We start from the raw sequence: 27815 nt of genomic DNA, 5'->3' as shown, positions 1-27815 counted from the left end.
TACTTCGAGGTATCGCTTTCGCTAAAAGTTCTTGATAGAAAAAAACTAACTCAACAATGAAAACTACTTATTTATATTATCAGTAGGCAAAATATATTTCTGGAAAAAAAGAACACTAGGCAAAAGTTACACACTTATTCAAAGAAACAAAACATGAAAAATTAAATCATTCATGCATAAAAATCACTATAGAAAGTTCATGGTTACAAGTTATGGATAGCAAAAACAAATCATAAAAAACTGAACAAAATCTTAAAAAAAAGAAAAGAAGAAAACTTCCATTAAATCAAATAAGAATTGTATCTATGACAATTGAAAAAGAGAGAACAATTCAAGCACATCTAACATACACAAAGCTGATATCAACTTATGTTGAATGTCTTGTAGAATATAAAATTCACTTCACAGATTCCTGGAAATTGAGCACAGAATATCAAAAATGTAATGCTGAAAATGAATTCAATGTATTGAGTGTATTCTGATGGTTTGTTTATCTGGATTCGAACAACAACAGCAACAGAAATCGTGGACAATTAAGATTCAATTATTAACGAATTTCATTAGTCATTCCTTAAATTTATCGTTAATCATTCTAATTTGACATAGTTAGCAGGAAATAGACCAACTTTATTACGACAAACACCTTTCCACCAGCCTGCATCAATTTTTTCAACCTCTGTAATTATTTCACCAGCTTTAAATGTCAATTCATCATTTTCAGCTTAATGTAAAAAGAAAGAAAGAGATTTGAAAAGAATATAGATAAACAATTATAAGTAAATTGTTAAATAAGTATCAATGAGAAATGATTGAACGAGGTTGGGAAGTAGTATACTTCTCGTTAGATAAATTTCGAATTTTAACTATCAAAAGTGAAGTGTGAAAGTCGTATAACTTCAACCATACTACTTATGAGTAACCAACATTTTTCGAATAACTCCCTTTCCTATATTTCCTTAGATGATTGTCAGACAAATACATTCTTATGGTCTATACGTGAAGTGTCCTCGAGCATGACTGAAGATCCTTGACTTGATACGCATTACTGGGGAGTATTTTACTATAAAGAAATGGTCTTTCAGTGCTGTCAGGTTTCCAATAGTCGTCTAGCTAAGACCAGTCCATAATTTAAACTAAGCAATATTTCCTTATCATTTGAGGTAACTTCTATCCATCCGACCAAATCGGATTAGTCAACTTTAAGTGTTTTTTCGCTGAGTGTTGACTGGTGCTTTCGATTTTATCACCTAAACTACCAATCATTGATTGTCATTAATAAAGAGGGGGTTTGTATAGGTTGTTGAGTTTTGTAGTTTTACATTATGGACTGATTTAAACCAGACAACCATTGAAAATGCACCAGGGATTGAATCCAAGTCTCGCAGCAAGCACCTAACCTCTAGGCCTCCCTACAGTAGCAATAACTATGTGCTCACCAGTACCCAAAGGACGAAATTTTAAGAGTTCCAGAAAGAAGTTGTGACAAGTAGAATTCAATCACGTCAGAGTGTGTAAGGCAATGGGAGATTGTCAAGCGGTGTCGCAAAGTGATTGGAATTATACCTGTAAACTAATGGATCTCGGATCTCAATTTTTAACAAAAGCAAGGTGTTAGTCTATTACTTATCAAGAAGATTTCATAGGTTAATTCTCTTTATCTGGATCTTGTACACTACTGATGATATTGTTGTCTAGAAAGGCAATCAGTGAAAGCTGTACGATTAAACCACGCTTAGTACACACAGATAGAGCCCTCCAATTTATGTATAGATATCTTAGGTTGGTCAAAAAGATATTTGCTCGAAAAAAGTTGAAGCAAAAAAGAAGGATTATCATGCTAAACAAATGAAATTTTTTTCATTTTTACTAATGAATAATATTGAAATTAGCTACGATTCATTAATTAACTGATTTGTGATTTGGAGATCTACGGGAATTTCAACAAATAAGCAGTGATCAACAAGTATAATATTTATGAGTAAAACACTTCCCCCCACCCCTTAGAATGAAACAAAAATTGTCACTGGTTAAGATAGACAATGTAGCTATCTAACAATTTGGGTCCTGTAAAGGGATGATAGATGGATTATATTAGCTTATTTATAAGTAATGGTACAAACTTCAAGCTAGTGAAAGATCCATGATTTATAATCGATAAGTAAACAATAGTTTCTTTTTAAATCTACAAATATTCTGTATAGATGAGTAACAAGTAAATGTAAATAAATGAAGACAAGAGTCTATACTGTCAACAACTGACGTTTAACACGACTTATAATGACTATATATATATTCAGACAAATGGATCAGCATTGCTTACCGGCTTCATAATCATACATAGCGGTTACCGTAAACATTTCAGGAACTTGATCATCACTGGCGACAGGGTTATCATGTACCTATATGAAACAAACGAAAAAATAAACATCACCTTACATTAAGAAAAATACTTCGAAATCAGTGTCAGTACTAGTGACAGGTGGACAAGAGACTGATTAATTGGCTCAATTCCAATCAAAATTTAATATGTATTGAATTATTCATTTAAACACAAACATTGGTACAACGAGGCATCAAAGATATATGCGCCACTTTTCATTTTAATTTTATTTGAACACATAGATATTGGTACAAGGAGGCACCAAATACATATGCGCCACACAAATCATTCGATTTGTGTTAAGGCTGGAATATTCCTCGAGTGCCCAGACCGAATCAAATAGGTATCTTAGGCAGCCCCACTCCCCGAGCCTTTGACCTAGAGGTCTAATCCACACGGTAGTGGAGCAACGCAAGGAGATGGAGTCCCGTGGTAGCAGATGACCAACAATAGGTTCATAATCCATTTATTCCTTCAGGATCCTGGAGTCCATGTACACCATTGGGTTGGAATCAGGGATTCTCAACTTCCCTAGGTGTATCATCCGTACCCACCAAACCGGTTAAAGTGCCGGACATTCGCTCTTACTCCTCTCAATTCTGTAAACAACACCGGTGCCGCGAGAAGGTAGTGAGTAGGACTTTCTTGGTAATGGCAGCATACGCGTGGCCATGTGAGAGCTGACTCTCCTCACCCTTGGCCGTACCAGGGCATTTGGGGGCATGTATTGATTAATACTGATGAATAGCTCTCAGCTTTGATCAACTTGAGCACTACATACGGACAGTGACCTTGAAGGCATATGGATGCATGGAGTGTGTGAATACGATGGCAGAATTTTCTCATGTTTATATATGTAGGTGTTTTGTTTGATGTAATATTCCTGCATGTAGAGCCGACCTTGACTAATTGTGGTAAAGAGCGAATGACAAATTTGAAAGTTATGTCAGTCAAAAGTCACTTCATAACTGATAAATAAAGGTTTCCAAAATTGGTAGTGTTGAGTTTTCTGAGCAATATTTTCAGCATCTACCTCATGCAGAAGTGAGCTTTCCAGTCAGTCCACAAGTGTTGTATCGCTTCATTCCAACGACCATGTCCGTAATTAGCTATCTTCGTAAGTCATGTTGTTTTTATTTGTCAATGTACTCACCTTGACTGATTTTATTGGTTGACCTCTGGCCTAGTGACTCACTGATTTCTTCCATATGATTTTATAGATTAGATCGATTTCGATGTGTCTGTTTATTGATAATTGATTTGAATCCCATGCTTCTAGAGATTCTCTGGCATTCTTGAAGTTTCTTCTGCCTAATATGTTGACTTTTCACCAATCGAATTCATCCCCATGGTTTTTTCCATCCATTGACATCATTGGTAGTATATTATTGTTGCTTAACTGCTAGTCTATGTTCATTTATGTGTAAGTGGAAGGGGCACCCACTTTGTTAAATGTAATATTTCTCATAATTGGCTCAATTTATTTTGTAAATGTTGCATTTGTTCTCATTTGCTACTAATACTATTAGCAGTATTACTTAACTCTAAGAGTGATATTGATTATTTACCTAATACTGTATGATATGACTTTTGAGCTGCTATTCTACGTGAAAGTATGGTTGAACAGTCTAGTGTATACACTGTTAACATGTGTTCGATGATTAAAGACAGTTGATACCATGTTCTAGACTCAAGTTACATACTAGTTGGCATTGGCCAACAAGGTATATCCGAGCTATTAACTGAATAGATATTCCTTCACACACATACATACATGCAATATTTAACCTGTACCACACACCTCGTGATCACAGTCAAGGACATTTACTATCAATTTATTTAAGGTTGGTACTGACTTCCTCCTCCGTAGGATTCATTATACATGTATATGAACAGGAATTGACCATTAAGCAGTGGCTAATGTCTTTTCTTTATCTAATCCTTTAGCGCACATGATATCAAATAAGTTAGACTAGTGACTGCATTGTAAATAATTTGATAAGTACTATAAAAGACAGTTCTACTGTATGGGGCGGAAACCTGGAGAACTACGAAAGATATCACCCGGAAGATACAGGTGTTTATTAACAGCTCTCTACGCAAAATACTTCGGATCCGTTGACCAGATACTATCAGCAACAACCTACTGTGGGAGAGAACAAACAAGATCCCAGCGGAGGAAGAAATCAGGATGAAGCACTGGAAGTGGATAGGACACACATTGAGGAAAGCATCCAACTGCACCACAAGGCAAGTCCTCACATGGAATCCTCAAGGCCGAAGGAAAAGAGGAAGACCAAAGAACATATCACGTCGAGAAATGGGGACAGACATGAGAATGAACAAACATTGGATAGAACTAGAAAGGAAGGCCCAGGACAGAATGGGTTGGAGAATGATGGTCGGTGGCCTATGCTCCATTGTGGGTAACAGGCGTAAGTATGTAAGTAAGTAATAAAAGACTAGAAAAAACATGATATTGATCAATACTCAGTGATCAAATAATACAAATATCTCAGTCTTATAAGAGGTCAGTAACGATTAGAACAGTTCAGTAGTGACATCTAAGAACATGGGATCTGATCAACTCGGCTTCAAGTCCCATAAAGAATTAGCAGCTGGCTCACAAGACTGTACATTCACGTTATTGATGAATAATAGCTAACATGAAACTTAAGTCGATAGTTTCCTCTCGACTACTTCCAACCTATCTAACATATTTATATATTAAATTGTATTCTATTGATAAGTTAAATTATTTGCTATAAATATCAATCCTTCAACATGACTAACAGAAAATTAGTTATCATATGAGAATAAACTTTAATATCAGAAGGGCTTTTTGTGGATATTATAGTAATTTCAATGGTTGAGATCATGAGTCAATTGAAGTTAGACATTAACACCGTTGGGTTCCGACCGGCTCAGTGATCTAGTGGTTAAGCGCTCGCACGCGAGACCGATAGGTTCTGGGTTCGAATCACGCCGGACGGGATCGTGGATGCACATTGCCACGGAGGAGTCCCACAATAGGACGAAATGGCCATCCAGTGCTACCAGGTTTTTCATAGTGGTCTAGCTTCAATTAACTCATGATCTCAACCATTGAAATAAACTTTAAGAAAAAATTAAAAACAAACACTTACATGACTTTCACTGGAAGTTCTTGGTTCATTCTTATCTTCTAACTGATTATATTTATCATTATTAAATTGATTAGATTCAACAAAAGTTGTAAATTCCTGTGAATGTAATGATTTCATGTTATTTTCAGAGTCAACTTGTTTATTCCAATTATGATCATGAATGGTATTATTGTTAATTGGTTTAATAGTATCAGTAAAAACAGAATTATTTGATACCTGGAGAAACAAACAAACAAAAATGAAAGTGAAAGAAAAAAAACATAAATATTACACATATTTTGTTTTGAAAATAGTACAATACTGATAATCATGTTTAATATAAACTTATGGATAAAATGTGTTGATTAAAGCTAGATCACGATGGAAAACCTGGAATCACTGGATAGCTATTTCGTACTAATATGGGACTCCTCAGAAGTGCATATCGATGATTCAACACACAGGAATCAAACTTGGGACCTATGGTCTTGTGTGCGAATGCTTAACCTCTCTCTAAACCACTGAGAGTGACATCCAATAGTGTTAATGTTTAACTTCAACCAATCTACAATACTGCGCGACTATCTTCTGTTGTCTTCAGTGGATAATTGTTTTATACCCGACACGGACTGAACTCCATTGGTCACGGTTTCTCACTAGAACTCCGAGAATTACCTCTTGAAGCTAGTCACTAGTGAGCACACGATAATTATCAGTTTATTAACAAAACATAGGCAATCAACTGTGATCTGTTTAACACTTCAATCGTAAATATTTCAAGTTAGAGTGATGTCCTGTACCTGAGTTAATATATGTATACATACATATATAATAGATTGTACCAAAAAGTCAGTACTTATCTTTAAAAAAATAAGAAGGGACTCAACTTAATGAAATCAATAGTAAAAATTGAAATAAACATCCCTATTTACCGACTGAACTGTATCAGATGATCCTGACTTTCCTCTGGATTGTTCTTCATCTTCCTGTTGTTCGCGTTGTTGCTGTTGTTCACGTTCAGCATTCCATCGAGTTTGTTCTTCAAGAACGCGTTGTTGAGCGATAGTTAAACCAGATGAATCCTTTACATTATTCGGATTAATTCCCTGTTCAAATCGTGCACGTATATTACTTAAACTACCGTCTGGTTTGAAAATAGACGCTAAAATCAAGTTGATTAGTAATGTTGTGGGTAAGGAGGGAGGGATGAAATAAGGTAAATAGTTAGAGATAAAAAGGAAATTCATGAGTTGATCTAAGCTAGACCACCATTCAAAACTGGGAGGCACTGGACGGCCGTTTTGTACTCGAATGGGACTCCTCATCAGTGCACATCCACGATCGATCCTTCACGCGGAATTCGGATCCAGGAACTTCGGTCTAGGGCGCGAACGCTTATTGAAATGTTGATCAAGTTGTATACAATGTTGCATGATATTTAGACCAGAAGTCACTCATTAACGTTTCAACTATCAAATTTACTAAACATTATAAATGATTAACAGAGATGAATTACACGAAATTCAAGTTGTTATATTTTTTACACATCGCCTGTACTGTGACTACACATTTAATTAGTTAGTCAAATAGAATAAACATAAAAATCTGTTACACAAATGGGTCAACTCAAGTTCTTATACTGTACTATATAGTTGTACAGATATACAAAATGAGACGAACGAAAGGATTGGTAAAAGAGATCAAGATAAAAATGGCAGTGAGTAAAATTAACTAGGCATAAAGAATATAGTTCGAAGAGGAAGAATGAAAAGATATAGATAAAGGAAAACTGGGACTGAACATCTAGAATGAAAATGAAAGATGAATTTGTTTTTGAACTACTGTAGTTGATTTTAAGCTGGAATATAACTCAAGATCACGATAAACGCATAGACCACAACCCATTGATTTCTATTTACAAACACGGCTTACACCACCGATTAGTGATTACATGAACTGATTTCAAGTCTTCGTTTGGTCACCCTTACATACCTTTCTTCCAGCTTACTCTTACAAGAGCTAACATCATGCGTCGAGGTGGGCAGTTGTTCGGTATATGTAACATATGTCCCGACCACTTCGGTAAATGAAGACTTATGGTTTTATTAAGTGAATTATCATCTCTGTCTAGTATCATGCATCTAAACTTTAGCATTACCCATCCGGTTGTTCTATTCAACACCCCAGCAATGCTTTGAAGACATCTAACATGAAAATATGGACACACCATTGCATATTCTGTCAATAAAGATATGAGGATCAACACAAGAAGTAAACAAATCTAACTTATATCACAGACACGCATGTACCTTTCAATTGTGATGGATGCGATTCTGTCTGACTAACATCATTCCAACCAACTGATGATGAATCAACTCGATCTGTCTGTAGACCGAATTTACCACCAAATCCTTTGGAATAGTCCACTTGTGATGGATGATGACTGGATTGTTCATGATGATCCCAACCCAAGGCTGACTACATTAAAAAATAAACAGGCAGGCAGACAGACAAAAGCTTTACAACAGTACTATAAAAAAAGAGAATTATTGTTAATTCGAAGAACATCGATGAAGGGAGCACTGAACAATAACTATGGTAACTAACATTTTAAACTATGAAACTGGATGATATCATTATGTGAACAGTAACACTGGAAATATATATATATATATATATATATATATATATATATATATATATATATATATATGATAAGTCTCAAATACGATGAAACAGCTGTCCTAGGTTCTACTGCTAGCCAAATATAAAAAAAATACTATAACTTGTAAATAAAGGCTATAATCGAAGTAATTCGCTCAAGATCCACACATCTGACAACAGGGAATGATCTCAACAACGTGGAATTATAAACCCTTAACCAAAACAAAAATGTTACATTAATCCAACCAACTGTTTTCAATATTAAGTGATTCACATCCTTACTACAGTTTTTATGTCTATCACCATCAGTCAGTCAGTCATCTACAACGTAGGACCAGGCACATATATGCATCAGTCCAAGTTGTCATACACCATTAAAACAACAAGATGAACACCGAATTCATAGAAGCAGTTACTTCAATGGTAGTAATGTATATATAAAGATTGCATGTAAGGACATAGTACAGGAAGAAAGAATTAGTTCATAGAAAGAAAGGTATAAAGTAACATTAATCTCAAGGTTTAAGGGAAAACAAAGAGTGTATACACCTAAGCCAATGTGATCGATTCTGAAGCATGTCACTCAGAGTCTCCAACCATTGGTTACGATAGTCGCACGGACACCAACCAAGTAGTCCCCATCTACCATCATGACTCAGACCAAACGTTAGTGACTTTATGGAACGGATGCCACGTTTTAATTTGGCTACCCCTAAATTTCTTCCATCGGTCTCCAACAATAGTGAGCATTACGCGTCGTGGCAATCGGTGGTTGGGTATGTGTAATACGTAACCCAACCATCTCAGTCGATGAAGATTCACAACCTCGTCAACTGATTTACCATCATTCCATAATAACCTGCGTCTAACCTCACCATTACTACTTACCCGGTGATCCTAGCAGATGCGAACAATATTTCTAAGATATCTGTCATCAAATACTAGTAACTTACGAGTATCCTCTACCCTTAATGACTATGGTTCGCAGCCGTAAAAAAGAACAGAAAGAACTGCTGAGCAGTATGTTTGTCCCTTAATTGATAGACGGATATCTCGCCTTCGCCATAGGTGACGTAAGTTGGCGAAAGCCAAACGAGCTTTCTGAATCCGTGCAGAGATTTCCAATCCAGTAGGATTGATCAACCTTCCAAGATTAGTTAAGTTTTCGACGCGTTCGACTACTTCACTCCCTATCCTTAGTTCAGGTGTTGACTCAGGCCAGTCTATTACCATATGCTTCCATAAACTTTAAACACAAATCAAAATTATTAAACAACTGAGGGGAAAGGAAACACATACAATAAATAAACTATCTATATCTTATTTTTATTTACCTTGTCTTGTCGGTCAGTTTGTACACCAAATTTTCCGCCGAATCCAACTGAATAATCTTTTTGTGACGAATGCTTTTCTACGGCTTCTTTATGATCCCAACCAACAGATGACTTGCGTTTTATTAGTTAATTAAAGCAGAATAAAGTAAATGGAGATATAAATACGTTATTACAAACCAAGACAGATGTGATTGGGTAATCGCTCAACATGATAAAACAAACAAATATGTGTACATCAAGTTCCTAACAGATTGATGGAGTATGGTTCCTGACTACTTGAAGAAAAGTTTCTGTCCTTCATGTATCCAATCAAATACCTTGGCTTCGTCTTAGATAAGAAGGGTTACTGAACAGACCCTGAAAACATCAAGCATCTTTCGACAAAGTCAAATCAATACTTAGCTCAAAGCTTCATTGAACACACTTTGATCCCAGTTTGTGAATTTTTGTTGGATCTGATGTCTTTAGTCATGGAGTTGGAGCAGTGATATCTCACGCGTTATAGGACAAATCGGAAAAGACAATTGCTCAAGCTGCTAATTCACTCACCCCGGCTGAGAGGAACTACGGCCAGGTTGAAAAGGAAACCCTTGCAATCATTTTCGCTGTTAAAAAATTCCATAAAATCCTTTACGACCGCACGTTTACTGACAGACCACAAATCTTTAATTACAATCGTTGGTTCTAATAAGGTTCTATATGGCCAACAAATAACAGCGCTGGGTGACAGTGCTTCCGAGCTATGATTTCAATATCAAATATCAGTTAACAAATACCATCGATCAAGCCGACGCTCTCTCTCTAGGTTGATTGGAATTCGGCACCGTGGACCGAAGGACATGATCATAGCCTCCTTAACAGTAGATCCAGAAATATAGAGTGTAGTAAAGGATGTCATTCAAAACGCTCCAGTGTCATCAGATGAAGTCAGAGAAGAGCTGCAACCGGAAGTGCTTGAACAATTGCATACAGGACATTCTGGAATAAGTCTCATGAAAACACTAGCACGATGTCATGCACACTGGCCGCATTTAGATACCCAACTGGAGCATCTATCCCGTTCGTGTACCGAATGAGCATTAGTAACATAAGCACCGCGGGAAGCAGAGCTGAAATCATGGCCAATACCACAGTCACCGTGGCAGCGTATATAACTGGACTTCGCTGGTCCACTTCATAAACAAACTGATCTTTTGTTAATTGATGCATATAGCAAGTGGATAGAAATTATTCTCATGGAACACTTAAATTCAAGCTACACAGTCAGAAAACCATGTCAACTATTTAGTCGTTTCGGAGTTCCAGAATTAATAGTTAGCAACAATGGAACACAGTTTGCGTCTGATGTCTTCTCCGAATTTTGCTGGCAGAACGGAATCAATCATGTCCTAACATCTCTATTCCATACCCAATATAATGGCCAAGTAGAACGCTTAGTTGGTATATTTGAAAATGCTCTGCATTCCTTAGTCAGGCGTATGTCCGAAGAACAATGTAGTGTAGTGTATATCAATGAGTATCAAGTGGTTTATCGTAAGATGCCTCCAACGCCGTTTCAGATCGAAGCTTCCACTTCCATGGATGTTAAAATGCCGTCGACCCAACAGAGGACAGTTACCAAATATGAATGGATGCTACGTTAAGTAATGACTAGGAAGAAACTGTTTCTGTCAACTTAGAGTGTTCACTGAATGAGACAATGACGAACATGCCTACGACAACAGACTGTGTGATATTTGCAATCTTGCACAGCCGCCAAGCGAAACTGTTGATGGAAGTGCCTGAATTTTTTGTCCATGCGAAGCAATGTTTCATTTGTTTTGTGCTTACGACCCATTACAACACTTCGATGAAGTCCGCTGTCCTATGTGCGGCTGATACTTTTCTGACCAAACTGGAAAATGGACCGCTGAAAGACATCATAAATAAGATAGATTATTAATGTCGATAAATAGATGACACGCTAGTTGTATATGACGAAAATATCGACAAACAAGAGCTGTTGATCTCTTTCAATAATGTCTACCCAGCTATTAAATTCATCAGCGAAGAGGAGAATAGATGGTTCCACAAGAAGAAATATGTTTAAAAAGAATACATGAACGGGTCAGTATACCCGTTTCCATAACTTTACAACTCTTCAGTACAAAATAAATTTGGTTAAATGCCTCAGCCACAAAATCAGGCTATTAGGTTCTGAAGATAGTGTAGATAGCAAAATAGATATACTAACGAACACACTAAGAAATAACGGTTATCCAGATAATTTCGTCAGAAAATTCCTATTAGAAGGTATTAAAAAAAGAAACTGTGACTCGGTCAGTAAAAAAACCCTGTCTGAAACTGGATTTTAAAGGAGACATTTTAACGCGTCAGCTCAAAAAGACGTTTCACGCAGCCACGTTATATATAATTTTTTTAACCAAACCAGTACTTACACAACAAATCAACGATAGGTTACCAATGATGGGCTCCACCATCTGCATATACCAATTCAACTGCTCCTGTGGACCTAGTTAGATAGGCCTTACTCAGAGGGCTTTATCCTTGTGTATTCGTCAACATGCAACAGCATGGTTGACAAAAAGTCACTAAATCGGTTAACAGTATCATTCTATCTCACTTGGTAGATAGTGAACATCATATTAAAATAGATGAAGCTTTCTTTGTTTTATATCAAGTCCCAAAGAATCTACCTAAAAGAGCTGGATTACAGCTACTCTATATAGCTGAAGCCATCTGGATCAACTCCAGAAAGACCAACTTATGCATCCAGAAGAGGTCTATCCAGCCTATATGTATAACTCGGCTTACGACTGGATCACCAGACACCTAAACTGAGTATTATAAACCTTTTATCCCCCCTCCTAATTTTTTTCTAGGTTACATCTTTCTTAATTTTCACATTCATCTTTCCCAATTAGCATGAATTCTTTTTTATCGTATTTACCTTGATAACACCCCTCTTATTACCTACTAAATTCACACAACGATATTATTATTACCTCGATCAACAAGACGAAATTCTCCTATTATGCATTTTATTCATACGATTTTTTATTATATTACTATAGTATTGCTAATAACTTGACACTACTACAAATCATTCTGACATTTATCAGCATAGTATTGTGGAGATTGTTGAGTTTTTTAATTGAGATTATGAAGTGATCAATGTCAAACCACCACTGAAAAACTGGAAGCAATGGGCGGCCGTTTCGTCCTAGTATGGGACTCCTCAACCGTGAGGGGTTGTGGATGCACACTGCTGAAGAGTCCCATTCTGATATTTATTAAATGACCTTTCTAATTTACTAATAACACAATTTTGAAGTATTTATATCGTAACAGGTGAAAACGTTCAGCATTTTTAACATATAACATTGTTAAATTCGTTAATGTATGCCTTATTTTGGTCTTGGTAAAATATCACGAAAATTATGGACTTATAATTGTAGAGCATGATGATGAAGTTATTCAAAACAGTTGTTCGCACAAATATTCTTCATTTTTGAAAAATAGAATAAATGAATTATGTTTTTCAATGAAATCTATGACACCTATTTCGTCCTATTTAGGGCTTGTCAGCTAGATGTACCCTCATCTTAGTATTGATGTTTACATTGGAACTCCATTAACTTGTCTAGCGAGTCCAAATGTAAACACCAAGACTAGAATACAGTTACATCTAGCTGACGAGTCCCAAATATAGTGAAACACGTGTTTTCAATTCGACTACAAGTTATAATCCATCTACTCCGGACTGCATACACATGCTAGCAAAGACTTAATGTATCAACAACGGAATAACTCCAACTTATTTTACAAATAATCATATTTAAAAACTTACTTTATCTTGACGATCTCGTTCAACACCATATTTACCACCAAATCCCTTTGCATAATCTTTTTGTGATGTATGCTTTTCAGTCACTTCAATATGATTCCAATCTACTGCTGACTAAAACACAATAACAAAAACGGTTTAAACAGAAATGACTAGTATATATTCAACCAGCCAGTCAATCATTAAAAAATGTAGAACCTGGCATATACATGTGTATCAGTTCAAGTTGACATAACATATTAACACAGCGCGATGAATTTACCCAAACAAATACTAGAGTGGTAGAAGTTAACGTAACAGGATCTGTGGTAATTATCCCGACCGAAGCTGCTACCTTGACGCGGTGGTCGGGCTTGCCTATCGTGATGACCCAACCGAGCTATATTGGCTGGAACATATGTTCCTGTAGGTTCTACCATGCCAGGCAGGTCGATTGGAGAACGGTAAGACTAAAAGCAGCAACTCAAGGTCTGAGGGCGAAGTCGTACTGCTGACTGTAGAGGGGTGTGACAGCAGTAAGGTGTTTCCCTCGGACAACCAGCATCTGCAGCGATGCTGCCCTCTCACAAGGAAGGAAGGGTTTAGAAAAGGTCGACCCTAAAAATGTCACACCTCACCTTACCTCACGGATTTCCGTCTCCGGTGGTAAGGCCCTTTGAAAAACGGAGCTAACACGTTAAAAACCTTCCACGAAAAGGCCGTGCGCGACCGGCTTCAAGCAGTTGTCCCTTGGGCACTGCGGTCACGCTCCCAGGTCGTTAAGACCAACACTAATCCAATTTCCTTTTCAGGTTACTCAAGAAATACCCTTCCACGGTGTGGGCAGCCGGGAAGTGATATCAGCCCTCATACCCGTAACAGCACACGAGAACAAGTTGGTCACATTCAAATCCATCCTACACCTCCAAATACCTCTCTTATCTCCATGACTAACCCTTCTCACATCTCTTTATCATCCCGCACCGCTAGGGCAAACGATTCGAGTACGCGGAACGCTATTCCTGGTCTCCTGAAACCACGCTCTAAACTACACGTAGGAGCTTTCAACGTACGAACACTGTGACAAATAGGACAACAGGCTTCCTTAGCTAGGACTTTAGAATCCCGCGCCATCGATGTGTGCTGCGTCTCCGAAACGCGCATACAGGATCCGAGTAGCGTCATCTATTTGACCTCACCATGCCAAAATAAAGAACCGACTCGATTCACACTTCGTGTATCTGGAAGCCCAGATTCTGCTTCCCGTGACCTCGCCGGCGTAGGTATAGCATTGAGTCCTAGGGCAGAACTAGCTCTCTTAGAGTGGATCCCAGTAGACAGTCGTTTGTGCGCTGCCCGACTGAACAGAACAGTAAGGATCCGAAAAGATAGGGACACTCGTCGTTGCCTCTTCGTCGTCTCTGCCTATTCTCCCACTGACTGCAGCACAGATGATGTAAAAGATGAGTTTTACAGAAAGCTCTCAGACCTCCTCCTTAAAGCTAGGCGTTCGGATGTAGTAATAATGGCTGGTAAATTTAATGCTCAAGTAGGTAAACTAAGCGATAGGGAAAGACACCTAGGTGGATCTTATAGCATCGTGGCTCAAAGAACAGATAATGGCGACCGTCTGTTGCAGCTATGCTCAGATAACCGCCTCTTTCTTGCAAATACTAACTTTAGGAATAAGGAAAAACATCTTTTAACATGGAGACCCCCTAATTTGTCCCAACGTTGGACCCAAATAGATCACATCGCTATCAGCCACCGATGGAGGGGCTCGATAGAAGACTGTCGCTCATTCTGGAGCACATGCTTAGACTCAGATCATGCTCTAGTACGAGCGCGTATCTGTCTGCGTCTTACTGGACGTAAGAAAGACGCTGCAAGGAAACCTCTTAGGGCCCTACTTAATGATAGTCAAGCTAAGAGTATATTTCAGGAACAACTAGGAAAACAGTTACGCAGCCATGTATATGATGCCCACCCTGAAGCAGCATGGAATGATATCCGAAAAGCTGTGGAAACAGCAGTGATATCTGCCAGTAAGGTAACCCGTAAGGTTAGGGAGCAACACTGGATCTCAGCAGCATCTATCTCACTGATAGATGCTCGGAAACTCATTCCGCCTGGCTCTGAACATAATGAAGAGCGGAGTCAGCTTAAGCGCAAGCTGACAAGAAGTCTACGCAATGATCGTGAACAGTGGTGGGTAGCGAAAGCAAGAGAGATGGAAAAGGCAGCGGCAATAGGTAATAGCAGACAATTGTTCAGACTTGTTAAGGAAACCGGTATTAGGAAACCGACTGTTAGCGAAACAATCTCAGAGAAAGATGGACATATTATACATTCTCAATCCAGGAGATTGGATCGATGGGCAGAACACTTCAGGGATCAGTTCAACTGGCCTTCAGCCACACTTTGGTTTCCCACGATCTCTAGTCAACCTGAATGGCTAGTTAATGTGGGTCCTCCGTCTCTTTACGAAGTTGAAAAAGCCATAGGAAATCTGAAGCGAGGAAGAGCAGAAGGCCCTGACAGGTTTACTCCTGAGATTTTTAAGGATGGTGGTCCAGTATTAGCAGTGAGATTAAGTGAGGTCTTAGGTAGAATTTGGGAACTGGACGTAATCCCATCTGACTGGTCTCAATCACTGATTGTGCCAGTCTATAAGAAAGGACAAAAGTCCTCTTGTGACAATCACAGAGGAATCAGTTTGACTAATATAGTGTCTAAAATATAAGCTTCAATAATACTTCGACGCCTAACCAAAGCTCGTGAAGAGCAGACTAGAGAAAATCAGGCTGGTTTTCGACCTGGACGTGGTTGTATAGATCAGATATTCACACTACGTCAGGTTCTAGAACACAGACACACGTTCAGACGCCCCACAATCGTAGTATTTCTCGACCTTAAGGCGGCATTTGACTCTGTTGATCGTAAGGTTCTATGGCAGTGTTTGTCACTGAAAGGAGTACCAAAGAAGTACATTAACCTTATAAAGGCTCTCTACTCGAACACAACTGGTAGAGTGAGAGCTTATGGCGAACTGGCATCAGAATTGATTACCTCAAGTGGTGTTCGTCAGGGCTGTCCACTCTCCCCATTCTTGTTCAACTTTGTGGTCGATGTACTTTTAGAGATAATACTCTACTCATCTAAATTTACAGGGGTTGAACTTCTACCGGGAGGTTCACTTGTTGACTTAGAATATGCCGGTGACATAGTTCTATTTGGTGAAGACGCTGACAAAATGCAGAGTCTTCTGACCACTCTAAACAACAATACAAGCATGTTCGGGATGCGATTCTCCCCCTCGAAATGAAAAATGTTGCTTCAGGATTGGGTTGCATTGACACCCGAACTAGTGATAGGGAGTGAAGTAGTTGAGTGTGTCGACCGCCTCACTTATCTTGGAAGTCTCATCAGCCCTTGTGGTCTAGTGTGTGACGAAGTCTCAGCCCGGATACAGAAGGTTAGACTAGCTTTTACCAACTTGCGTCATTTATGGCGTAGGCGAGATATCCGTCTATCAACCAAAGGACGTGTTTACTGCGCAGTAGTTCGTTCCGTCCTACTTTATGGCAGTGAAACATGGCCGGTAAGAGTAGAGGATATTCGTAGGTTACTAGTATTTGATCAAAGGTGTCTTCGAAATATTGCTCGTATATCGTGGGACCATCGAGTAAGTAATGCAGTTGTTAGGAAACGGGTACTAGGTAAGGATGGCAAATCCATTGGTGAAGTAGTGAAATTTCATCAGTTGAGATGGCTGGGACACGTGTTACGTATGCCCAACAACCGACTGCCTCGACGTGCGATGTTCAGTGGTATAGGAGTAGGTTGGAAGAAATCTAGGGGCGGCCAGACCAAAACATGGCACAAGTCCATGAAGTCACTGACAAGTGGACTGAGTCATGTCGGTAGGTGTAGACTACCTGGTTGGGGACCGTGAGATGATAGCAACCGATGGTTAGAGACCCTGAATGACATGGCTCAAAATCGTTTGCAATGGCGCAGGTGCATACACTCTTTGTGTTCTCCCAAATTTTGATCTCCTTATTCCTCCTTGTCTCTTTTTTCTCTTCCCAAATTTATTTCACTGGATTATACTCTTTGAATAATATCTCCAAACCCTAATCTTCCCGATTACTGCTTATACTCTTATTACCTCTACCACTACGGGATTTGAATCGACCACTGCATCTCTGTGCTAATGTGGTATGGCAACTCGAACTGATGTACGTACGTACGAAGTTCTACGTTGTTACTGACTGACTGACTGTGGTAATTATAAATGATCAGGTATAGATAATACAATATAAAAGAATGAATTCGTGAAATGAAAAGTGTAAGCTACTTTTAAAAATCAAAATATAAGGGGGAAGACAAAGAGTCAATGTATCTGTTGTGTGACGGTGACCGAATCCTGAGTTACATATCAATAAATATCTCCAACTGATAAATATGAACTATTACTTGAACTACAAACAGTTAGTCTCTATCTAAAAATATGATTCAAACCAACAGTTAAGGATTTTGTGAAATGATTCCACATTTTGACTTAACTACCCTTTCTTCTTCTCTTCCTATACTAGTTAACATCACCCGTCGAGGTAGGTAATTGGTAGGCATATATAACACATTTGCAATTGATTGATTACTGACTAGTGACCAATATCATGTGTGCCATGTCTTCCTTAGTGCAGAGCAAATTCTATCGACCAAGTTGCAATGTGCCCACTAGTCTAAGTGACTTAATATTGCGTGAACTATGTTGAAATGTCAGGTAGTAATTGGAAGTATTCGACAACGAACCCTATGTTGTGACTTTATGGTCCGCTAGTTATCACGTAATCTATTCACCAATCAAAATACGACTTATTCGCTCTTATACTGTACTAAACCAATGAAGTCCGACCGGTCTGATCAGCCTAGAGTCATATTGGTCTGTTGCTCGCCTGGCCCGTCCAGCTGAGTTCAGAATGCCAACAACAGCCTCCACTATGCGAATCGAATCATTTATTTCAGATATACTGGGTTTATATATTAATCAAACAGACCGAAACGCACCATAAAATCAGAAATAACATTCATACACAATAAAGCCAAAATGTGGCTGTGAACGTGGGAGACAGTAATTAATAAACTGAGTATAACTTAAGAACAGTAAATCGTACAATAATAATCTATAGGTCAAACTGAAGCTTATAACAAGGCGAATATAGATATACATAATCTAAATACTGATTAGTTATACCCTAAGGATATAGAGATAACATTAGTTCATTAATAGGTCTCAGGAGTTACTCGTAATGTAATCCTCGCTAGGATATCACACCCTACATCTAGGTTTCATGCTAATTGGCATTCGTCATCAAAGTTTACCTGTAATCTTGAGGGAAACGATGATCCCTGGTGTATTCGATTGCGTGTCAACCAGCTTCACAGTCAAAGAGGTTACCACTGAGGTATCTAGGCCGCGATTGACGTCCTGCTCGAAAGAAATAGGTCTGCATTAAGAAGGATCTGACATACATGACACTGGTCACTACCCAGTAATCAATCGATCGTAAATATATCTCAGTGCTACAGAAGGTCAGTTGCAGCCCGGATAGCTCAGCAGTAACCTCTTTGATTGTAAAGCTGAGTGATACTGAATCGAAACCACCAAGAAAAGTAGATTCTCTCAAGATTGCAGGTAAATCTTGCTGACAAATGTCGACTAGCATGAAACCTAAATCCAGGGTTTTCTGTTTATTACTACCAACCACCAACTTACATAAATATGTTGCAACTGCCACGATCAGTAAAGGTTTGCAAACCATTGAAGTGTATATTTTCCCAAGTTACTCTGTTGCATTATTAATATACATTCATAAATGGTTTCATATCATATGTAAATAAGTTGCAAAACAAGTAACACTGTTTAATTGTAATCTGATCCTTTTCATAAGCATAACTCCCCACCGCTGTATTTCCCCCTTACTGAGTGACACAACTCATTATTTCACACTAAAAAAATTCAACTGGTACAGTGTCATGTTAAAAATGAAGATAAGAAATCATTCTGAGCAGAGATGGATGAGGGTTAGCAGTAGAATACAGGACGCGCAAGTCCAAAATAGGATGAAACGAGCGTCCTGGATTCCACTATTAGCCACCATCCATCTCTGTTTATCATGCTCGTGACGTAAGGCAATGTCGAGACAATCCGCACAGAATGCACATATGCCAATAAGAGAGACTGATCAATTTCATTCCTAAACATCTTTGGAAAGATTCAAACAACCAATACAAAAATAAAAGATCATTCTCTTAATAAAGAAAGTGATAAACCTTCGTATAAAAAAGCAAAAAAAAGAAAATTAACCAAAACTAAAAACCTTATCCATTCGATCTTTTTCAATTCCGAATTGGCCACCATATCCATAAGCTGGTTTTGGTGCAATTTTTAATTTTGCCAAACGATCCGCTTGTTTCACTTCTTCTTTTAACGCCATCATACTTTTGATTGAAGGAAAGAGAGAGGAGTAATAGTAACATGAGTTTGAGATGGATTTTGTTGTAAAATTTGCGATTGAATTTCGAAAGTCTTGGTAAGTATATATATATATATATATATATATATATATATATATATATATCTTTTATCATAAGCTTTCATTTGACTTATTGACTACCACTACACGATCTACTATTCCTAAGTTATTCACAATGTATTAGTTATAGTCTCTCACACTCATAGTCACTTTCGGCCTGATCTCGTATGACTATTATTTTAGGTGTGATGTGGTCTGGTCTGTTTATACATAAACCGCGTATGTCTGAGGAGTACGATTCATGTGGCGAAGGATGATATTTGTGTTCCGGACTCGGCGAGCGGGGTTAGGCGAGGATTTTCTTTATTGAGGACCAATAAGGATTCCGAGTTGACTCAAGGCTGTTAGTGCTAGTTGACGTGTCATTGGTTTAGCACAAAAACAAGGTCATATAAGTAGGTGTTCTAATTGGTGATTTCATCATGTGATAATTGACAGGAGTCAAAAGTCATAACAGTATTAACCTTGTCTATTTCTCTATTCGAGTTGTACACCCCATAATTGTCTACGCTGAGTCATTCATTTTATTCGCTGTGATCAGAGTCACTCCATTTATTTGTCAGTTTCTCTTATAATATAATAACTTTGCCTTACTCCTCTCTATAGGGCATTATAAATATGTAATACTTAACTGCTTAGTCAACTTTCCTCGGTGCTTCTATGAAATCTGATCCACATTTGACTTTTGAATTAGAGGAAGATTTGGAAAGAAAATTGGAATTTATTTTTATCTACGTTTAAAGGAAGTCAGAAACAGTAGTATACGTTACCCGTATTATCAAATCATATTAACAAAGCACAGTAGATTAACTGTGAGCGTAACACTAACTTAGATTATTAGACCAGCCCGATATTCTATATATGTAAATGTTAATCGCGTTAGATAGCTGTAGGTACTTGACAGGAATCCCTATTTTAATGTATCCACAAACTTAAGGGAATTGTTTTTCTCGAGGGACTCCAGCTCACAGTAACCAGCATCATAATCGGAGATTTTCACTACTGGAATACTTAGAGAACAACTTATCTTCTGCGGTAGGTCTCATTGAACTCCTCCTATCATCTACAATCAAACATGATATACTCCCATATCAAGCCACTTGGACCAATGACAGCGCTGACCGGTAGGATTGATTTTACCAGGTACAGAAGCCTTTACTTGGCTACAAGCCACACTATATATGGAAGTTATCAATGCTACCCGACTGCTCAAACCGAAGTAGGTGTGGTTGGACTGTAAACTGCACACCTACTGGTTGAAAATCGAACATCACTACTGAGTCAATACTGACCCGTATACTGACTTGTATGAAGATTAATTAACTAATGACAAATAGAAAACAAAAATACTCATATCTTTTATTCCCTTATTCCCAAAAGAAACGAATAATTAACCGACAATTAAATGACATGTGACATCTGAAAGGTTTATAATTAAAAATCGTTTAAATTATGGGGCACACAATTAAAAGTATTCACTTAAGCTACAAATTTTCTTTACATCACAATTCATTTTAACTAGTTCTCAAACACAATAAGTATTGTTAAGAGCTGAATATACAAACCTGTACTTATCTATTGAGTTGTAATGAGTTTATTGCAATTGATAACTTTTTTTAAAATTACATTACTTACTCTATGGAAGCTTGATGGCCAGAACCAATAACAGTTTTGGAGCCCCATCTTTGTTCTTTCTCTGTAACATCGTTCTATATACAGGAACATAATTATTTGATTTTTTCGTTCATTTTGAAGAGAAATAAAAAACTACCACAAAATCTGGCTCTGTTTCCCATTCATCATCAACATTCCTATTACTGGACATGATAGGATGAACAATCTAATGCAATCAAGATAGATAAGATAGTATTAACAGAAAAGTTCACAGTTAAATTTCCAACAATCTAAGCTTGAAATAAAATAAAACAAGTAAAAAATAAATTCAAACATTTAAAACACGTATACTGTTGAATACTTTGAATATTATAAGGTAATGTTATAGAAAGTAACGAACTCGAATTGAATATGTTTGATTGAGATACTAAATGACCAATAATGGGGTTAGGAATAAGTCACTAGATTTTAAAATAAAAGGCATATTATGTTTCGTGTGGTCAGTTACTTTCAACTCGAACTCGAAATGACGATGGACATACGGATAGGCTGGGGATAATGTTAGAAGAGGAGGGTGCGTCAAGATACACTATTTGTTACGAAGTTAGTTGCTGGTCTAAACCAGGTAAGTAGGTCTAAACTTTCCGACTGAAGCTTGTACAATACCCAAAATTTATAGTTGGAGACATGCTACATTTATCACAGTGGTGCAGTTACATTCTTTCTCCACTTCCGTCCTAAATTTGAGTCGTGTCATTCCTCACTCCTAGACTTTATTTCTACCGTTTGTACTGCAAGTTTATATTCTTATTTCTATTTCCAGTCAGTTACTTACTTACGCCTGTTACTCACAATGGAGCATAGGCCGCCGACCAACATTCTACAACCCACTCTGTCTTGAGCCTTCCCCCCTAGTTCTATTCAATTTTTGTTCGTTTTTCTCATGTCTGTCTCCATTTCTCGACCTAATGTGTTCTTTCGTCTTCCTCTTCCCCTTTGGCCTTGAGGATTCCATGTGAGGGCTTGCCTTATGGCGCAGTTCGGTGCTTTCCTCAATGTGTGTCCTATCCACTTCCAGTGCTTCTTCCTGATTTCTTCCTCCGCTGGGATCTGGTCCGTTCTCTCCCAAAGTAGGTTGTTGCTGATAGTATCTGGTCAACGGATCCGAAGTATTTTGCGTAGAGAGCTGTTAATAAACACCTGTATCTTCCGGGTGATACCTTTCATAGTTCTCCAGGTTTCCGCCCCATACAGTAGAACTATATTGACATTTGTATCGAAAATTCTGACCTCGGTGTTGGTTGACAGTTGTTTTGAGTTCTAGATGTTCTTTAGTTGTAGATATGCTGCCCTCACTTTGCCGATCCGCGCCTTCACATCTGCATCAGATCCACCCTGTTCATCAATGATGCTGCCCAGATATGTAAGCGTTTTTACATATTCCAAATCTTCTCCGTCAAGTGTGATTCGATTGTTGCATGCTGTCAGTATTACTTTTGTTTTCTGTTTCGTCGATTTTTTTCACTCGGTTTTGATGTGGGGTGTAATGATGTGAACAGACATATAGATTAGCATCAGATTCTAGATTGTCATTAACAAATTAGCGAACCATACAAAAATACGAAAAATCCAATCATAAACGTGTTCTAACTGATGAGTAGCTTCATGATTGGCTTTCCTAAATGTTTTCTAATGGAAGAAAATGATCCGCGGAGTTTACACACATTAAACATTAACCATGTATATACATATATGACAGCTAAATCTAATCAAGTTTAAGACCACATTCGAGAACGTAATAATACCGTTCATCTCATGGTCAACACGTAAGCAATTACACTGCCCTCGTGAATCGATTGCAAAAGTCAAAAGCTGCTATGGTTCATGGGATATTTTTAGGAGTTTTTCCTAACAGTCAGTCAGTCAGCTACAACGTAGGACCAGGCACATATGTGCATCGGTTCAGGTTGCCATACCTCATTAGCACAGCAAGATGAACACCGGAATCATAGGAGTGGTTAGGTCGAAGGTGGTAATATATAGGAGAAAGATTGCATATAAGGATATAGTATAGGAAGAAAGAATTAGTTAGTAGAAAGAAATATATGAAGTGATTTTAATCTCTTAGTTTAAGGGAAGACAGGGAGTGTATACACCGACGCCACTGTGATCGATTCTGAGCCATGTCAACAAGTCGCGAATCATTTACGTGTGAGTACTGAGAAGTCATGAATATATGTAAAAAAAAGTCTAAAGCTAGATCTTGCAGTACGTATGAAGGAGAGTTGGCATACGATAAACGCACTGTCTCAAAACGATTTCTTTTCACGCATTAAGCAAAGAATATAACGCAGTGACGGACTTCCCTTATTAATGTTGCACGATAATCCATCTATACTACCTGAATCAGATATGATAAATGGAAGTTTATCAAATTGTTTTGACGAGGTCTGTTCTGAAAATGTTTTTATCAATACTTTCCACACCCACACTGCTACGGTACCAGCCACAAGACCAGTGTTTACTACTCAGAGAGCTGTTCTTCAATTATTTGTCCACCTTAAACGTGGTACGTTGCCGAGGCCTGATGAGTTATGACTACGACTGCTGTCATTCCTTGCGGACACTATTTCAGAATCACTCACAACACTGTTTAACATAGGGATTGAAATGATGCCATCGTCACCCTTATATTTAAATGTGAAAGGAGACATATGGTGTCTATCGAACTGTCAGTCTAAATAGTACATTAGTCAAGTTACCTAAAAATTGGCTAGGATGTTTCCGATTTTATACCTGCTTATTTGAAACCTTAATCCGAATATTACATCTAAGCACCTTTTTCATGTCTTATTAGGGATGTTACCGCACTCCAGTGTTTAGCACGTAGGAACCAAATACATTACTAACGGGTTTTTCTAAACTCTCCAACGATGAGCACTTAATACGTCTAAACTTTTCCCCTTATTGTAGACGGCGAGTTGACCTTATGTCGGTATTGTGTCTTACATATTGATCTGGATGTTGATATGTCCTACATTTTTGACCTCACTCACTCAGTCAGTCAGCTACAACGTAGGACCAAGCACATATATGCATCGCTCCAAGTTGCCATACCTCATTAGCACAACAAGATGAACACCGGATTGACAGAAATAGTCGATTCAGTGGTGGTAATATATAAAAGAAAGATTGCATATAAGGACATAGTATAGGAAGAAAGAATTAGTCGGTAGAAAGGTATGAAGCGGTTTTAATCTCATGATTTAAGGGAAGATATAGAGTGTATACACCTACACCATTGTGATCGATTCTGAGCTATGTCACACAGTCTCCAACCATTGGTTACGATAGTCACACGGACCCCAACCAAGTAGTCTGCATCTGCCAACATGGCTCAGACTACAAGTTAGTGACTTCAAGCACTGATGCCACGTTTTGACCTCACTAGAACAAATTGTCTCCAAAGTCCCCATAAGGTTTAAAAACCACGATCAAATAAACTCGGAGTGGAATTAATTTTTACCGAGTAGTCAATGGCTGGCACACCCTACTCGAACAAGTGGTACCAGCCTCATCAGTGGACACTTCCAAAGGGAAGCTAGATCTACGCTGGAAGAAAAGCAGCAAGGATTAACATAGACTCAGAACCTTATAACTAAGAAGTACAATAACTTTCTGAATCTCCGCGAACCTTCCAGGTTTACAAATACCCAGTTTTATCAATACAATCTAGTTTATTTATATTGTTCAGAACCAACGAAACGAAGTGATAATACACTGTAATATTTATTCTGCATGGAAACTGCCAACCCTACGAGTTGACTGAAGATTAAAAATGAGGGTATTAATGCAATAGTTGGTCATAATTGTTAAGATATTATTAGTAGCAAATAGGTACGGAGAATACAATAATGTTAGAAGCCATCCAACCAGTTCATAATACCGTGAAAAATGTTAACTAAATATCTATACGTCTAGCATCTAGACACACTATGTAAGGACTCTAATAACACCACTCGGTTGCCGAAACTGTCAAGGTAGAGTGGGGTTTGAATGTACAACCCATTGGTTGAAAGCCAAGTGGTTTAACCGCTAAATACTCGTGGTCTATAATCAACATCTCCATCTTTTCACATCGACTTAACAAACCCAAAACATATCCTTGTCTGGATCCATATCAAGGTCCAATATTCACCCCTTTTATGAGATATGATGTAACTATGTTAGAGACTAAGCGTAAGTATATAACCTGTTTCATCAAGACTGTATGTTTTGTTAGATGTATTGGGCGGATAAGAGATAATAGGGGCAAAACACGTGGGATAGGGAAACATACAATGTAGTAACGTAAGTATTAATGTGTGCGGAAATTTAGTGTTCGACATTTTGTTCAGTCTTCAGTGATAAAAATATATTACATTTCTGAGTCCAAATTCTGACATTTAATTAGTCACTAGGAGAACCTGCGTGCTATATACATTCTATTATTCCTTGGCTTTTAAATTTGCCAGCTACATTCTCTGAGTTGTCCCATGGGAGAAAAAAGGGGTAGATCAGCTTTAAAATCAATTCAAGTATCCCATATATCAAAATTGGATCACCTCCTTATCCGCTATAAGGCAATGCAAAGAGGTCTAACCTATAATTCTGGGTTACATATGGCAAGCAACACTGCCTGGAACCTACTAGAGTAACCGTTTTCTAGTCTTCTTCCCAGTGATTGAAGTCACCTTATTATAAAGAGCTTTCTTCCTGTGCATAACTTCTTGATTTGAGCACCAACATGATTTCATAAGTCATGATCAAAATAGTTGTATCTGAATAGGTGAAAGTTCTTGTCCATACAGTTTGTCAATGTAAATAAATCCCCAAAATCAGTAGTCATGAAAGTCTTCGACACTGGGTGCTGACTACATTAGTTTTAACGGACCCACCTGTCTGAAGGCACCAGATCACGAATGGGTACGCCGTGGTACGTATCCCTTTTAACTACTGGCCAGATTAAACCAAACGTTCCTTCGACATGCGGATAGCCATCCAAATAGGCTATCGGGAAATAATAATAACTTAATTAAATACGGAGGTTCTGACATTAATATCCCGCTTACTAAAATATTGTATCTGTCCTCTGATTCAGGCATTGGAAAACTACATACATCATCCCTTATTTTAAAAACGGACCTAGGCTGGATGTAGACAACTATAGCCCGATTAACCATACTTCCATCATATCTGGAACTGTGGAGAAGATTATAAGCATAGATGGATGGTGGGTGGCTCTGAAATCCATGACGCTCACTTCGTCCTCTCTGAGACTCGTCAGGTGGATGTACCTCCATTCCACTGCTAGCCACCATCCATATTTGCTTATAGTCCTTGTGACCTAAGACAATATCGAGGCAATCCGTACAGAGTGCACATATACCAATAACAGATTGATCAACTGCAGTCCCAAACATCAGCGAATAGATTCAAATAGACAATACAATATAGACAAGATTATTGGGAAGGCAATTAACAATCATCTAGATAAGCGCCATTTGATTATACACTCACAACATGAATTTATTTCCAAAATGTCTTGCATAACCTGTGACAAACTACTTTGACCATGCAATAAACAGTAGGGATAAAGGGAAGCTAGTTGTTACTCTCTGCTTTAATTTTACTAAAGCGCTTGATAAAGTACAGTACTCTTCTCTCTTATTCAAACTGGACTCTCGGTATTGATGGTAAGTTGCATAATTAGATCTCGTCTTTCTTAGAAGATCAAATCTTGATGGCAAAAATAGAGCAACACCTCTTTGACTCTCAGAACATTACCAGTGTTGCCCACCAGGGCTCAGCCATTGGACCCATTGTTCGTCCTGTATATTAACGACATATGCGATTGCTTTACACCTGGCAAAACCTTTCTATTTGCTGACAAACTTAAATAGTGCATGTATCCGATCCATGTCCCAGTTTAGATGTCGGCTGTATAATACGAGTAATTCGGTTGTCAACTTAATCTCAAAGACTTTAAACAAGCTCATCAAAGCAGGACAAATATCAAAGCAAGGTCAGTGGAGAACGAAACCCAGTGGACCAGTACTCCCTGAGTTATACGGTAGGCCGAAAATACACAGACCAAACATCTCATTACCTCCAACTGTAGAACTCCCCGGAACTACAACATACAGTCCGACAGGAGAAATTTCACGAATACTAAAACATTTAGTGGATTCATCCAATCACTTTATCAAATCCCCCGTGCAATTCCTCGGA

General features: G+C 38.1%; 1 protein-coding gene across 1 annotated transcript; it reads right to left on the bottom strand.

The window, feature by feature from the left end:
• Window positions 1-75: 75 nt before the first annotated feature.
• On the bottom strand, window positions 76-25924 carry HCLS1_1 (Hematopoietic lineage cell-specific protein). The gene is made up of 11 exons (XM_051217362.1): window positions 25885-25924; window positions 21703-21840; window positions 21567-21640; window positions 19716-19836; window positions 13354-13464; window positions 9504-9614; window positions 7815-7983; window positions 6438-6667; window positions 5527-5742; window positions 2321-2399; window positions 76-721 (listed from the first exon to the last, which is right to left on the bottom strand). Exons 2-11 carry the CDS (start codon window positions 21754-21756, stop codon window positions 588-590), a joined length of 1299 nt encoding a protein of 432 aa, XP_051064750.1. The 5' UTR covers window positions 21757-21840; window positions 25885-25924; the 3' UTR covers window positions 76-587.
• Between the last annotated feature and the right edge of the window lie 1891 nt (window positions 25925-27815).

The sequence above is a fragment of the Schistosoma haematobium genome, chromosome 5 (assembly GCF_000699445.3).
Source record: "Schistosoma haematobium chromosome 5, whole genome shotgun sequence".
Classification (NCBI taxonomy): Eukaryota; Metazoa; Platyhelminthes; class Trematoda; order Strigeidida; family Schistosomatidae; genus Schistosoma; species Schistosoma haematobium.
The sequence above is the reverse complement of the archived record's forward strand: the minus strand, read 5'-3'. Positions and strand labels throughout refer to the sequence as shown.

Coding starts and splice junctions, on each gene's coding strand:
- HCLS1_1 (XM_051217362.1), bottom strand. CDS start 21,756: ATGTCCAGTAATAGGAATGTTGATGATGAATGGGAAACAGAGCCAGAT. Junction 6,668..7,814: donor GCATCCATCACAATTGAAAG/GTACATGCGTGT, acceptor ACTTGATTTTAG/CGTCTATTTTCAAACCAGAC. Junction 5,743..6,437: donor CATCTGATACAGTTCAGTCG/GTAAATAGGGAT, acceptor TTGTTTCTCCAG/GTATCAAATAATTCTGTTTT.